Consider the following 16122-nt stretch of genomic DNA (forward strand, 5'->3'; position numbering starts at 1 on the left):
GTGCATTGTCACAATTGCTGAAAACTGAGATGCCCTCACCCAGGGGCCTGAACTCATTCACAGGCAATACAGAACTTGGGGAGGTTTTGAGCAGTGCAGAGCTTTAAGAAGATGATCCAGCTGACTGATCACACACATTTCACTCTCCCTGTGACAGATGCAGGAGAAAACATAGGCACACAATCCCTCATCTCCCAGTTTTGCACTAATAATATACGAAAAAATAATGCAGGGAAACTAATGATTAAAAGATTAAAATGTGGTTGAAGGATAATTTAGGTAATAATTACAGAAATGTTTTTTTCACTGTTTCTTGACTATAGTAAATTAGTTCATTTGCCTCATACAAGTTTTACTTTTCCTAGACTGTATCTAAGATGTCAGTAGTTTTTTCTTAAAGAAGGTTGTTAGAAAACAGAAGTTGAAAAAAAAATCTTGCTAACAAATCTGTTATTTTAGCCCATCCATACAGACTAAAGAGCTACAACTGAAAACTTTGATGAGAAAAGTAAAGTGGAGTTGGAGAAATCACAACTTTCATAGCAGTCCTCTATTTTCATATTTTAGGGTATAATTCCTAATGACTTGGTATTTGGGGATTGATTTTAAGGGCGAATTATTTGTAAGTGGCCCCTGGGATTTTGATAAACAGTAATTTGTAATTTTTCTAGAGCATCAATGGGAGTCACATGAATTAAGTGGGTGCTCAGGACTAAATAGGTCATTGAGCTAGGCAGCAAACACCTTGTGCACCCATGGTCTTATTTCTCCTTACTCAGCCATCAATCAGTGTGGTGAATCATGGTCTAAAGAGATCATTTATATTGATTCTATCATACATTCCTTCATTTTAGAGAAAATCTTTATATAGTGACACTATTTGCAAGTAAGGGAATACACAAAGTGCATGCCTTTAATTCATGTCCAAAGTCCGTCCGGCATGTTGCATGATACTGAAAGAGACTGAAAACAAACTGCCCTCAGAAAGGTGGTCGTTTCATAGAAACTCTGTGGCTCCATGAAAATATGTGGCAAAGCTACAGAAGTCAGCTTTTCAATTCTGAGAGATTGCGAGTGGAAGTCATCGCTGAATCACGCTGGCAGCATGGCCTCTTGGGGATTGCATCGTTTGTTTTGGAAATCACCAAACAAATAGTGAATTGAATGTTAAAGTCACGTAAATTTGCTCAACTGAATTTGGAATTTCCATGGTTTCCGCGAGTGAATTAGATTTAGCATTTAGCTTTCGAGCACTTGGTGAGGAGTTGCTTGGTTGATTACTGTAATGATCTCTGAACTAAAACCTATCAAGAAAATTTCGGATGCCGAATTACCCCCAAGGGTGAGTAACAGGGTTCAGATGAATTCTATTTCATAGGAAAACTATTAGATCCTTGTGGAGAATAATTAGCATTATGATTGTTAATCAAAATTATATGCTTTCTGAAAAGAGTCATTGAGGTTTGAAATGTAGTGGTCTTCACTAGCTGAAACTTGCATCTGTAATTGCATCTATAATTTATGTGAAATTCCTAAATGAAGAGCTTATTTATTATTAGATCTAGACGCTCTTGGTGATTCTGCCTTTTTTAAGTTGTTATTTTCAGATCCTCAGGAACAGTCCAATCATCGTGTCTTCTGAATTCGTGTTTTGACATGAGGCCCTTCCCTGGGGCTGCTGAGGAAAGCTGTCAAAGATATGTCCCTGTAAGGGACAAGCTATCTTCTCAGTGTTAGGCAGACATTACCATTTAGGCTGTTTTTAGTTTAAAATAGTTCGGGACTGGATGTCCTCCATTTTCCTACTCTTTTATGCAAATACCGTAGAGAAGTAATACCATTCTTGGTGACAGCAGAATATCAGGGATACATTTCTATAGTTCCTTTTTTGATCAATAGAATTATAAACTATCCCTAAAAGCATTACAAACATGATTTTTCTTTAGCATTTAGAGGGGACGAATTAAAAGCTGACTGGCAGCATCAGTGAGTCATGTTTTCCCAGATCTCGATTTGTGGTTCTCCTGAAGATGACTGCTTGCTCTCTTGAAAATGATACGATACTTACTCTGCCGGATTCAACCCAAGGCCTGGGCTGCTGCGTGCAAGTCAGCTACCCACTGAGCCTGGGTTCGGGCATCTCGAGAGTGGAAAGAAGGCTTCTACACTGACCATACAGGGCTGATGTCTCCTCTAGAGCAGCCTGCCAAGACAGCCCTTCGGAAGGCCACTGAGCCAGACTTGCAAGGGAATTATACACTCATTTCAATGAAGCCGCCGTGGACTTTCGTGCGGACCCTCTTAGAACACCAGGGGACCTTTTCGGAATGAATCAGAGCCCCAATTTGTAAAATAAATCCAGATTAATTATGGACCTCACCTGTGCCATGTGGACCAAAAGGACAGTCAAGTCAAGCATGCAACATGATGAATGATTGTACAGACTGGCGTCGTGTTTCTTGAGAGGGGGTGCTGTAATTATCATAAAGGTCATGGGATAAATTCCACTTCTGGTACTTCCATAGAGTGGACTCGAATCCCAGTGCTGGCTAGACATTGCAAGTTCCCCATCAGATGTGTTTGAAATGTAGTTATGTTGTGTCCTTTTGGTTATGTCCAGATCACATCTGCCTGCAGCAAGTCTTAAACATTTGGCTCTGGGGTGTGCAAGGAAGGGGGTTCGGTAGCGCATGTTGATGGGGCCGATCTGCTCTCAACTCTTGGTGTTAGTTTTTCCTCCTGCCTGAGTATGTAGACGAAAGCCACTCTGGATCTTCTGTGGTGCTACCCGCCCTGGTTTCTTCTACCCGACGTGTGGAAAGAAACATGCATAGTGAAGTTACCTCCAATTCCTTTTAGGTTAGGATTTTAAACAAGAAGATCGATCTTAGCAAGGTTCAGTCCCGCTGTGGTTCCAAAGATAACATCACGCATTCAGCTGGGGGCGGAAATGTAAGTAGAAGTTTCGAAGAGAAAGCTGTCCTGATTGTGTGGAACCCCCTGCATAGCCAGCATCCTGTCTTCTTCCCGCGTCCCTCCCAGCACATTTCCTTCTTCTAACTGCTGCTCTGCACGTCTGCCTTCTCTGGTGGCTTCTCGGCCTTGTCTTTTCAGTGGCAGGCTGCCCATCCTTCATTATAGGGATCAGCAACGGCTATCTCACTTTCAGCTATAGATGATGGTGTTCCTATGGTTTTCAAGGGATGACAAGCCTACGCCCTTGCCAACGTTGTGTGCCGGTCTTTTCTATAGAAGTAGTGTCTCATGCTCTACTTCCCTGAGAAATCAGCATGGCACACATTTTTGTAACTCCATTTAAATTTCTGTTGAGGCAAAGGTTGATATATTTGAAAGTACTTGAAGTGTGTCATGTCAATCTTCAGGGCTTGAGTATTCCTGAGAGTTAGGATATCATTTGGAAACGTGCAGAACTAGTGAAGCATTCTTCATCTATAATTCAAATTGGAACGGATTCAGGTACCAGCAGACACTCTGTCTTGACAAGATTTTCCCTGTCTCTTATATTTAGTGGAAATAATAGTCTGTGAGAGGAAGGAAACCACGTTCCCGTTTCTGAAACAGAGCTGAGTTGAAAAGATCAGGTAAAATCAAGCTACAGTGAGATGAATTAAGGATGGTCCTTCCTAAAAATAATTTTCAAATGAAATAGGTAGCCTCTACATGTTTACAGACTCTGCCTCTTAAATTTCAGAATCTAGTAACCGAGACTCAAGTAATTTACGGGGTATAAAATCCAGAATCCACATCTACCAAACTCTTGGCTGTTTACTCCTCCTTAGGGCAGAGAGAGCGTAGCGCAGTGAAAGGATATTGAGGCACGCAAGTGCCCCCTACTAGGCTCTATCTCCTGATACACAAAGAACCTCCCCTGTCGTGAAAAGCTCATAGCCCTTTCGGCAGTGTTCCTTGAAGGATGCTGGGTTGACCATCACAGTCAATATTGTATCACTGTGTTGGCACTCCTCCCTGTTGCCTTGACTGCAGCACCCACCATGCGTTAACTCTGTAGAAGTAGGCTTACCCAGGCTACATAAAAAAGGGCAATCAGAGGATGAACCAGCTACCCAGCCCTAAAGACATTGCTGATCAAGAGTTCCAAGTGGGAATGGATCAATAGGGATAAGGATTCTACAGGAAGTCAGGAAAAATTCTAACTACAAAACCATAGCCTTAAACTTCTCTCTAAAGATTTCCTTTTTAAAATATTCACATACCTTGGCCCACTTCCCAGATTGTGTGATTTAGAACTCATACCACTGATGCAGGTAGGCAGGTGGGCCCTGCTGCAACTATTGGGAAATGTTGTTAACATACCATAAAGAAACAGTATTGCTATAAAATTTATTTTATAAATTGGTGTACATAAAAAAATCCATTGAACAAAAAAATATGGTAACTTAATTATATTTTAGGAACGCATCATTATAGCTTGCTTTTGCTTGCTAGTTCACCTTGTATCGCTGAGTAATGCTGTTCACTATTCTGTAAAAAAATTCTTATAGAATAACTCTCCTTCTCTTTTATTGGCTCTTTGCTCACAGGAAGATTTAACACGGTGAAACTTAGTTCTCTGAGTGAGCGTGCCCTAGTCAACCAGGTGTTGCTGTCCCTTGAGGCTTGATCTCTTTCAGACTAATCAGAACTTCTGTTGCAGGATTGCCTTTCACTTGGCTCTTTCTTTCCTATCCAAATATTTGGGAAGATCTGGGGAATATTTGTGTGTGTGTGTGTGTGTGTACTTAAGTATGACTTTCTGGTTATGTGCTGTGAATTTAGGTATGTTTCTTAATCGTATGAGTTTCAGGGGGTTTTCTTTTCCATGACAAAATTTCTTCAAGCCTATTCTTTTATGTGGTTCACACAGGTACAAATTGTTACCAAGAAGATCGACCTAAGCCATGTGACATCCAAATGTGGCTCTCTGAAGAATATCCGCCACAGGCCAGGTAAATTAATAATTTTTAGAAAGCTCAGGAGCATTCAGTAGGGTCAGTAAATTTCTAATGTATTTGGGCTGTGCATGACCTCGTCAGAAGGCTATTTTAAAATGCTGATACTTTATGCTTTTACTAGAGGAAACTTACGTTAAAAATCTCAAGTTGTCTTCATTTAGGGAAGTGAACCAAATTACTGTGAAGCAGCTTCATATCATAGAACAGGTTAAGAAGTTAGAAGGCATTTCACATGACTTTGCCTTAATGTACACAACATATAAAATGTGTTCTGTAGACTACATATTTCAAAAAAGCTTATTGGACTGTGTAGTTTATAAACTACCTTCTACCATTTATCAATGCATTATATTAATTGAAAGCAGCATTTACAATGATTTTTCATGGGACTTTTTCTGGGTATATGAAGTAAGAATTCTGCTTAAGAAAAGCTGAACAAATTTATTTATCTGATGAAATTCTCAGCATTAATATTGTAAATCCTTGGTAGAATGCAGTATTTTCTCAACTATTTTGGCAATGGACCCCTTTTGTTTTTCTCATAAGACTAGTGATGTACAGTAGAATGTGTATTCATATTTACAAGGTGTGATTTCTCCCTTTAAAGTGTAAGTCTAACATACCATGAGTCATCTTTCTATCATGTCTTTTTGTTTTGATTTTTGCTAAATCTTACCATTATAGATGTGCAATAATAGAAAATTCTCAATTGTATACCTTTCTTGAGACTACTTTGAAACAATGTATATATACTGTTGATTTATAGAGGACAAGAGGAAAGCAATTGGTTTTAAACATCTACGGTTAAAGCATCAGAGGATTCGAACCAGGTGAAAGGTTATTTGTACCAATCGTTATCTCAAATGTAATTTTAAGAATTAGGCGTAGGAGCAATTGGGCCCAATAAGACATCTGATAAGGAAATATTATTAAGAAAGATGTGTTAGTTGAAAATCCACTGGAAATCAAGCTTAACTCTTGACTAAAGTTGTTCCCAGAGAAACATCAAGGCATTAGAAATATCCTATCTGGAATCCTTGTCTCTAAGCTGTCTCTCTGGACCTGATTTTTCTGCCATTCATAAGACAGCAGGGTTACGTTGGTGGTAGCATCATGAGCACAGCTGCCTTCCAAGAGAGCAGGGATATGGTCTCGTGCCCTACTTAATTCCACGTCAGAAACTCAAGCCTACCAACACCTGGTTGACTTTGCATTGCTGTGTCAACAAGCATATCTGAACTATGTGGTCATATTGTTTATTTCCTTCCAGAATACTAAGGAAAATGCTAGATTCTTTTAATTCTAGACAGGATGCTTACGATTAGTCAAATTTGCCTAAAAATAACTTATGTCGAAAGGAAACCTCCTGTGAAGATATGGTCATAAAAGACTATTGTCATGAACTCCCACCTATTACTAAATGTAGCTCTTCTGTAATAACCGAAAGAGAAATGTTAGCACAATCATCCTTGACAACAGCAAGTTTTGCAGAGTTACTTTGAAACTATGGAATCGCTAAGGAGAAACAAAAGGTGACACCTGGCGGCACAAATGGAGCTATCTTTCCTTCTCCACTTCTCCCTTCACTTCAAGATTTAGAAAGCTCAGACTTCTTCAGAGCCAAGGGTGTCTGAATTCAATTGTGCTTCCCTAGTAAAGCATTAGTAGAAATGGTATTCTCAGGGCTCTTTTTCAGAAAATATTTTGGGTCAGTATTACAATATTGTTGGGTTTTGACTATTTTTTATCCCAAGGAAAATTTAACAAAGTTGTTGAAAATTTACCCCAAAGACAATTCAACAAAAACAATTCAATGAAATGTGTGTGTGTGTGTATATATATATATATATATATATATATAATAAATAGTTGCTATAAGTTGATCCAACATATAACCATAAAGGAAAACTTAAGCAATTTATATCCAAGACTACCAAAACAAATAAGAACTAATATCCCAAAGAAATTAATGTCATCTAGTTAGAAACCAGGCATCTTCATTTAATGATTACATTAGTGAATCATTATAATCATATGCATTCCATTCTAACAAGTGACACTCCTGTGGACAGGTCAAATGTTGAAAGAATGATGCTCCCTGCAATTAGTCATCGTTTGTGTGAAGGACAACTGCATGTCCTGTAAACGTGAGCTAAAGAACATCATGCACATGCTGAATCTTCAGAAGCATGATTAGGTGTTTCTTCAGAATAAAACCCATTAAACCTATAAAACTTCACTAAACCCACTGTCAGGTAACTAGATGTGGATATAAATGTCTAAGTAACGCCTGGGGGGAATATCATAGGCTTTAAAAAGCCACAAAAAGTCTTACCTGACCTCTCATTTAGCTATGGGAACACCAAGAATTCAAAATGGGCTAATGTTGGACTTACGGGCTTGGACATCACTGGGTTTGGATGCTTTCTTAAAGTACACTTACCCTTTATATGAAACTCTCTCTTCTATACATTAAAAAAAAAAAGAATTCAAAATGGAATTATTTTCTACGTTTTCATGAGTCCCTGGTATTTGTAAGATCAAAATCCCAAGACAAACTCAATGTTAGTAGAGAGTCAATATCATTCATGATTGGACTTCCAGAAAAAGATGCTCATGAAAATGAAAGTAAATCTCTCAAGTGAAAAGGAATAGAAAAAATAAGTCTAATCTAGCATGAGTTCCAGTCAAAGACATCAGGAGGTGTTCAGAAATGGTCTACTCGGTGTAGAACCCCTGCATTTGAAACCTAAGAAAGAAATGGAGAGCTGAGGAAGACCACACTGCAATGTAACCCACAGCACCCTAGTCAAATAGCGACCTATGAATTTTTCAGACGAGGTGCACTTGGAAAATGGCACCCTGCCTCAATGTTATCAGGTTGACGTCAGTGTCAGATTTGTCCTACAGCATCTGTACCAGACAAAGATGTAAGATTCTCTTCCTTTCACTCCATCTGCTAATTAAAATGAGTGCTCTTAGCATTGACTAGTTATAAACGACTTCGCTCCTGACTCATTCCATCAGTCAAGCAATCAATGATGAACATTTCCAAATGAACAGATCTGCAGCCTCAATGTCCTTGGCCAATGACCTTTTACCTGAAAGAAGAGTCATTTCAATGTAATTTGCTCCCTTAGGCATAAAAGACTCTTTTCACTGGGTCATTTTAGAGTTTTGGGATACTGATAAGAAAGAAAAGCTTCTGATTTCTTAAGTTATTCACATGTAAAGCAACACACATCATAACATAAGGTAGATGTCATTATCTTGATTGTATGGGGCATTTGGTATAGGCTAACATTTCTAGAAGATTCCTTTCATGAGTCATTTTTAACTCTGATCTATGATCAGAGGGGTAGTAGAGTTGATTAAATCTGTGATTTGCTATGGTTCACCTAAGGAGACTTAATGGTGCTATATGTTAAGCTTTAGACTGCTAACCATAAGGTTGGTGGTTCAAATGCACCAGCCACTTAGAGAGAGAAAAATGAGGCTTCCTGCTCCAGTAAAGGTTCACAGTTTCAGAAACCCTAAGACGCCGTCTGCCCTATAGGGTCACTGTGAGTGGGAATGGACTACTCGATGGCAGTGGATGTATAGGCCATCTGCTATGCCATTTATGGGAAATCATCACCCTAAATATAAGATTTCACTTAAGCAAGGCATTTAGCAATGTCAACCTTTCTCTTCTCCTGCATAGGTGGTGGGCGTGTGAAAATTGAGAGCGTAAAACTGGATTTCAAAGAAAAGGCCCAAGCTAAAGTCGGTTCGCTAGACAATGCTCACCATGTACCCGGGGGTGGTAATATCAAGGTAAGCAACACAGTCCTGAGAAAAAAAACGTGTCTCCCACCCTCCCCACGCCCCTTAATCCTTCGGCTATACTCTTTATCAAAATGGGTCTCCAATTGAAAACCTAGACCAATGAGAAGTGGGAGTCACCGAGCTGTGTAGAACTCCTATTAATCAGCTCTGGGGTATAAAGAAAGCACCAGGGGCTAGTTCCGATGCCTGAGTTAATGAACTGATGCTTGCCTTGAACAGATTGACAGCCAAAAGTTGAACTTCCGAGAGCACGCTAAGGCCCGTGTGGACCACGGGGCCGAGATCATTACGCAGTCTCCAGGCAGATCCAGTGTGGCATCACCGCGACGCCTCAGCAACGTGTCCTCCTCGGGAAGCATCAACCTGCTCGAATCCCCTCAGCTCGCCACTTTGGCGGAAGATGTCACCGCCGCACTCGCAAAGCAGGGCTTGTGAATATTTCTCCTTGCGCATCGAAGTCATATATTTAGGCATGAGCTCTTTGGCAGGAGCAGGCTCTGAGCAGGTGTTACGGTCATCCTTTACACACCATAAAAGAAATAATCTCACCCCCAAACTGTAGTCATTGTTATAATTTTATAAAAAAAATGAATAGAATATGCAGAAGTTGACCTGATTTCCATTTGCAACAAGAAGACGCTGGCTTTACATGGGTACAATCGGACAATTATTTTTTGCTCTGCTCTGTTTTGCATGGAGTATTATGATTTATAAAATTGCATTTTACCTTTCATGTGCCTGAAGGCTACCACGACACTCTGAAAGGCCTTGTTAAAATCCATGCCGCTCCTTTCACTGTTCTGTTTATGGGTGAAAAAGATACAATACAACCCGCCCATTAAAACTTCTTACAGGTTACATTCAGTCAAGAAGTCTGATTGCAGGAAGGAAAGAGCACGTAAGAAATAACAGGTTTTCTTAATGTTATTTTGTATAAATGGGAAGAAAGATTCAATTAAGTTATTAACATTTGGGACCTGGATAATTATATCAGAGTATAAGTGAAACCAATAAATTATTTAACTAATTAAAAACTAGCTACAAAGCATTTGAGCTGTGGTGGAGACAGTGGTGTAAAAGTGCATCGCTTAGGAATGAGGCACTTGCATTATGACAGACTCTTGTCTGATTAGAATGTCAGTTAATTGGCTAGATTTATGTCTACACTACCAGTTTCACACCCCCTTTCCATCTGTTTGATACAGTATTATAGATATAAATATATATATTTCTCTGTGGCCATTTGTGATACTTCCTCATGTACTTGAATATTACACTCTTTATTCACAGTATCTGTGTGCCCTGCACCCTTCGGTGTTGCAGTTTTAGGGATGTGAAAGTAGATGTTAGCAGCGATCTTTCCCGACTTCATTAAAAAAAGAAAAAAACAAAGATGTTAGCATGAAGTTGCTTTCTGTAACAACTCCAAGCTGTAACCTTGTTTTAGTGCCAGATACAAGTCTCACCCGTGATACTAGGAAAAAAATGGTTTTTCTTTGCTTTTCCCCAACATGGAGTTTGTGGGGGTGGGTCCCATTATACATAAACGGGTCTACAGATTGTTGGCTTAAGATATGGTTGTGTTTCAGTTTTAATAACAGAATAGTTTGGGTTTTATTCCTATAATCATTTACAAAACAGACTTCTTAAGATTTCTTTTTCTTTTCTTTTTTTCATTTGCTAAAGTTGAAACCCACAGTGAAAGTCAGGGACATGATATTCCATTTTTTCCCCAAATAAGAGTATTAGCTGCTTATTAAATTCCATGTTAGATGATGTCTGACTACCCTTCCCAGAATCAAGCTTGCTTGATCAGAGAAAGAAAAAAATAATAATACATGGGAGATGCAGATAAGGAAATCAGTTTTTCAGGATTCCAACATTATATTCCATGAAAGAACACTGTGTGATTTCATACTACGTTTACCACTAGAGCATACTGTTTTCTGACCTTACATGCAGCCCAGGTCATAAATCAATTAATCAATTCCTCTCACAAAGTGCTCGTCCTAGACTTACAAGCAGGCAATGACATAGCCAGTGACCTGAATAGGGCCATGAGCCATAGGGGTGGCTGGATATAGCTCTTTAAAGATATGTTTCTCCCGTTCTTCTTGCTCAGGGCAGGTAAGCGGAATCTGAACGGTGAAAGGCAGTGGGTCAGGTAGGTGGATCATTAAATCACATCAATTCCCAAATCTGAAGGGGGAAGAATGAGCATGGGCTGACATACTGGAGACGGAGGAGCATGAAAGGAAAAGCCAGCAGATGCAGAGACAAGGAGACACGGATGTCATTTTGTCATTCATTGGTCATCACGTACAGCGTGCCTGCCACCAGACGCCAACCCACAGCATTCATTCTCAACTGAGAGTTTTTACACAGGCAAACGCATCAGGCCATTTAAAATCAGTTATTTTATATGACAGTCAGAAACATAGAAACTGTCAAGTAGGACTCTGGATGTTCCTGCCTTGTAATTGCTGGAAGGTTTGATTTCACTAGTCCAGGCAATTTATTCATTAGTTCATTAGATGAGATGCATCTGGAAATAGGAAAAGAAGAAATAGCTGTGCGGAGACTCATGGTTTTTTCTTATGTGTGTTGATATGTGTTAGATAGTCATTACAGTTTGGGGGAAAGAAGCTAACTGCTAGTTAGAACAGATTTAACCTGTATAAAAGGCAATTTTTTTTAATGTTTAAGTATTTTATAAAAGTTAAGACAGTGAAGACGCTCGAAATGTTCAAATGCAGCTTCCTGAAATACATGTTCAAAATCAAGTTTATATTAGCCACTAAATTATTAGATCTGGTATTTTAAAAAAAAGATGTGTTTCCAATCACCACCAAGTTCCTACAGTGAATATATATCCTTGTTTTCTATGGGATTGGAGTTCTAACCAAAAGGACCTGATCGTTTGCACGTCTTCTCCTGGGTGTGGGGTGTGGAACCCATCTCGCGTTCACTCTCAAGGTAACGACTCTGATTAAGCTTTTTGAGCACCACTTTTGTGGGGACACATACGCTGATCTAGAAAGGAAAACATCACAGTTCCCCTTCTAGATCGACCAGTGCCAGGTTCTCTTTGGCTTTAGCCTTCGAGGAGCTGTTTCATGATACAGAAGCAATCCAGAGGTGCAAAGAGTTGCAAGGCCAACTCCTCAAGTGAACTCACTCTCTGGGGGTCTCCTGCACTTGCGAATCAGGTGCTTTATAAGGATGCAGGAAAGATCCGGGTTCATAATGAGTTTTAAGGCCATGTTCGTTTAGGAACAACTCTCTCTGGATTCACCTGCTGAGTTCCAGCAGGACGATGGGCCAAAATCCCACCCACACAGAAGACACCCATGCAACCTATCAGGGAGGTGTGACTGAAGCAAGCTGAAGAGAGGACAGGTGAAATGGGAGAATGTACTGATTGTGGCCGGCCTTCTCCATACACTCACGCAGTCATACTGCAGAAAGGGGGGCCACTGGCCGAAATAGGGCATCATATCAGTGTTATTGCAGAAATCGTCAGAGTGTGGTAGATTCTGTCATAGTGTGTCTCCTGTTTTTCATTCCACATAAAGAAAGAAAAGAAACTATTCACGATCGAAAGTAGCGTAAACTTTGCATTTGCTTGCAAAAGGCCATTTCTAGGCATTCCTTCAAGATTGATATGTGGAAATCCACAATGCTTGTACTTTTACACCTAGAATGTTTGACCTGGTTGTGTGCAGATTGAGGCCAGGTCCCCCCGCAGGAAAAAAAAATGTCTTAGAGACTCAGAAAATACCAACCATTAAGAAATAAAAAATTACTTCAACTTTAGCAAAAAGGAAAAAAAGATCAACAAAAAGTATACTCTGTATGCTGGGATTGCAAGGTTCCCACACACCACGACAAATCTGTGAGGGTTTCTTTCTTCTGAAATTCTAAAACCTGTGACGATAGAAAGGCACTTCTTCAATGGCTGGTTGTAGTTAGTTCATGTTTTCCAATCAAATTTGCAAATGTATTTGTTGCTGTATAGTGATTGTTTTGCAAAATAAAATTGCTTGTCACCTAACTGCTAGCCTCAGATATTCTCTGGGAAAATAAGAATTGTGTGTGTGTGTGTGTGTGTGTTGTATGTATGTGTGTGTGTGTGTGTGTGTGTAGAATATATATATATATATATATATATAACTATGCATAAGGCCCATTCGGGCAGCATCCAACATTATATATTTCAAACCCGTTAAGATTATAATATTGTGTCTATTGTTGTTAGGCACCATTAAGTCAGTTCCGATCCATAGGGACCTTATGCACAACAGAATGAAACACTGCCTGATCCTGCACCAGCCTCACAACTGTTCCTTTGTAGCCAATGTGACAATCTATCTCCTTGACAGCTTTCCTCCTTTTGATGCCCCTCTACTTTACTAACCATGATGTCCTTCTCTAGGGACTGCTCTTAATGATATGGCCAATGTATGTCAGAGGAGATCTTGCCATCCTTGCCACTAAGGAGCACTCTGGCAGCTCTTTTTCCAAGGAAGATAGGTTTGTCCTTTTAACAGTCCATGGCACTGTCAATGATCTCCAGTGCTTCCATTCAAATGCAGCCATGCTTCTATGGACTTCCTTATTCAATGCCCAACTTTCGCATGCATGTGAGGCAATTGAAAATACCATGGCTTGGGGGAGGCACACCTTCGTCCGCCAAGTAGCATCTTGTTTTGCGGTCCTCTGAAGACGTCTTGTGCAGCAGATTTCCTAATATAACTTGTCTTTTGACCTGTTACTGCTGCTTACAGGAGCATTGATGGTGAATCCAAGCAAGACAAAATCCTTGACAACTTCAACCTTTTCTCCATTTATGATGACATTATCTATTGGTCCAGTTGTGAGGATTTTGGTTTTCTTTACATTGAGTAATAATCCATATTGAAGACTGCAATCCTTGATCTTCATCAACCAATTCTTCAAGTCTTCCTCACTTTCAGCCAGCAATGTTGTATCATCTACGTATCACAAGTTGTTAATAAGCTTTCTTTCAATCCTCATGCCACCGTTTTCTTCATACCACACTTATTCAATCTGTATGCTAAGCAAATAATCAGGGGAGCTGGCTTATATGAATAATGTAATAGAGTGCAGAAGCCCCAGTTGGAGAGTAAGACATAGCAGAGCATCACTGGACATAGTGAGAAAACAGCTTCCCCAATGCAACATGTGTACTTCATGCACAATGCACATATGCTACCAATGCAACATGTGTACTTCATGTACTTCATGCACAATGCACGTATGCCACCAGAAGTATAAAAGCACCGTATACACATGAAGGCGTGTCAAAAAGCTTTGGAAATTAAAAGTTAATGGAATTTTTCCCCACAAACTTTGAACCCCGCTCATGTAATCAATAATACAACTGTCGATAGAATAAATGCCTGTTGTGGGTTTATGTAGGGAGAAAGACAAGGCATCCAGCCCCTGCAAAGAGGGGGCAAATCAAAGGGGACACTACTATCCTGTCATATAGGGTCACTATGAGTCAATTCACTGGACAGTCTTGAGTTTGGCTTATGTACATACTATACTGTTATTTTAATGTAAACTTTCCTACTTACAAACAAAACATTTACTATATAACACACTTTGTTGGGCATCAGCATCCAATCTCATGTATTTCAAGTTTCTTGAGTGCTGTAGCAATATGTTTAATTTTTTACCGGAAGTATTACTTTGTTAGGCCAGGTTGACTAGAGAAAAAATAGAAAGACGCTCATATATATGTAACGGAGAACTTTATATCAAGAAGTAATTATACATCACTAGAACATCCCAGTCCCATGCAGATCAAGTCCATAAGTTAGATAGTAGCCCATAAGTTCAATATTAGCCCATGAATTCCTCTTCATACTCACACCCCACATGCAATGATGCTGAATGCAGGAAGACCGCAGGCCGATGGGTGGAAAGGCCTCTGGGTCCAAGGGCAGTGGATGCATCTCCAGGGTTCTGGCTGCCATCAGTGTGGGCCATGTGGCTTGTCAGGAATGTGAAGCAGAGAGTGTGTGAGAAAGAGAGAATGACCCAACTCTTCTGATGGCAAAATCAAGAGAGAGAGAATTTCCCAGAATCCTCATGAGAAGGCCACACCCACAAGGAGGGATCAATCAGGCGGTGACCTGATTGAAAAGCTAGACCCACACCCACCCCTTCATTCTTTTATCAAGTTGACATGAATTTGTATAACTATCACAATTACTGTGAAATAAAGTAGGGTTCCCAAATGCATCAAAACAAGTGATAGTGATCGCAGAAGCAAGATTCAAAGTGGAAGTGCTGATTGAAAGTGAAATGAAAGGTTATAAACAACACAAAAGTGAGAAGTCAGTGAAAGCTTTTACTGGCAATGTAGGCGTATCTATTTGGTATGTAAACATACAATGAGGTATTTTCACAATATATAAAACATGTAGCATCCTTTTTCACAGATCATCATGGACATTACATGATAAATGACTATACATATATAGACAGATACAATAAACATGTATGCACATGGATATATATACAACTATGAGTGTATAAGCATATAAGAGAGCATCAAACATATATGTGTGTGAGAGAGAGAGAGAGAGAAATAGAGGGAAACAAGAGCATTGTTTGCTCCAACCAAAGAAAAATTATAAAGAGAAGACTATCAATATCTATTGACTTCCTACTATACACAGTAGGTGTTTTAGAGTAGACTGCCTAATAAGTAGTGGGGAGATCCCTAGGGATTTGAAGCGTGTGCTTCCATATCGTTGTTCGGTGCTATTGAGTAGACTGACTCAGAGTCACCGTGTGTACAACAAAACAAAACACTGTCCCATCCTGCACTGTCCTCACAATGGTTGCAATGTTCAAGCCAATCATGGTGGCCATTAGCTAGCTTGGAAAACTAAGCTAACGTTTGAAGATTAGAACTCACACAAAATACCACAGAACAAAAGACCTGGCCATCTGCTTCCTGGGGATTGACAGCCCAGAAAGCCCTAGGAAGCCATTCTGCTTTTTAACCCCTGGGGTCAGCCTGAGGCAGCATGGCTTCCATGACAACAATAAAGAAGGGAACTGCTTTGACTCAAGGAGCCAGAGTGGTACAGTGGGCTAAGTGTTGGGATTCTAATGGCTATCTCTACCCCTAAAGGCCTGGATAAGTCTGACACTCTTAATAGAGTGGGTGGTGGTAATCCCTGGTGTGAAGTCGCAAAGCTAATATCCACAGTGTCGCCACCAATAGATGAAGTGCCGGTGAGAGGAGAGGTTCTGGGTGATCCTGTGTTTGATATTTTCC

At 39.9% G+C, this 16122-nt stretch overlaps 1 protein-coding gene across 34 annotated transcripts in view; it reads left to right on the forward strand.

The window, feature by feature from the left end:
* The window catches only part of MAP2 (microtubule associated protein 2), a 241754-nt gene extending 228899 nt beyond the window's left edge, over positions 1 to 12855 (forward strand). For 20 of the 34 annotated variants that reach the window (XM_045297150.1, XM_045297171.1, XM_045297162.1 and 17 more), the window contains 4 exons: positions 2860 to 2952; positions 4886 to 4967; positions 8677 to 8789; positions 9021 to 12855. In XM_045297150.1, coding sequence (XP_045153085.1) covers positions 2860 to 2952; positions 4886 to 4967; positions 8677 to 8789; positions 9021 to 9236 — 504 coding nt within the window. In that variant the 3' untranslated portion in view covers positions 9237 to 12855. The remainder of the gene's footprint in view (positions 1 to 2859; positions 2953 to 4885; positions 4968 to 8676; positions 8790 to 9020) is intronic. The other 14 variants (XM_045297204.1, XM_045297210.1, XM_045297219.1 and 11 more) reach the window with 1 other exon arrangement.
* The last annotated feature ends 3267 nt before the right edge of the window (positions 12856 to 16122 follow it).

The sequence above is a fragment of the Echinops telfairi genome, unplaced genomic scaffold (genome assembly GCF_000313985.2).
Source record: "Echinops telfairi isolate 266 unplaced genomic scaffold, ASM31398v2 ScPeMD7_3;HRSCAF=10, whole genome shotgun sequence".
Classification (NCBI taxonomy): Eukaryota; Metazoa; Chordata; class Mammalia; order Afrosoricida; family Tenrecidae; genus Echinops; species Echinops telfairi.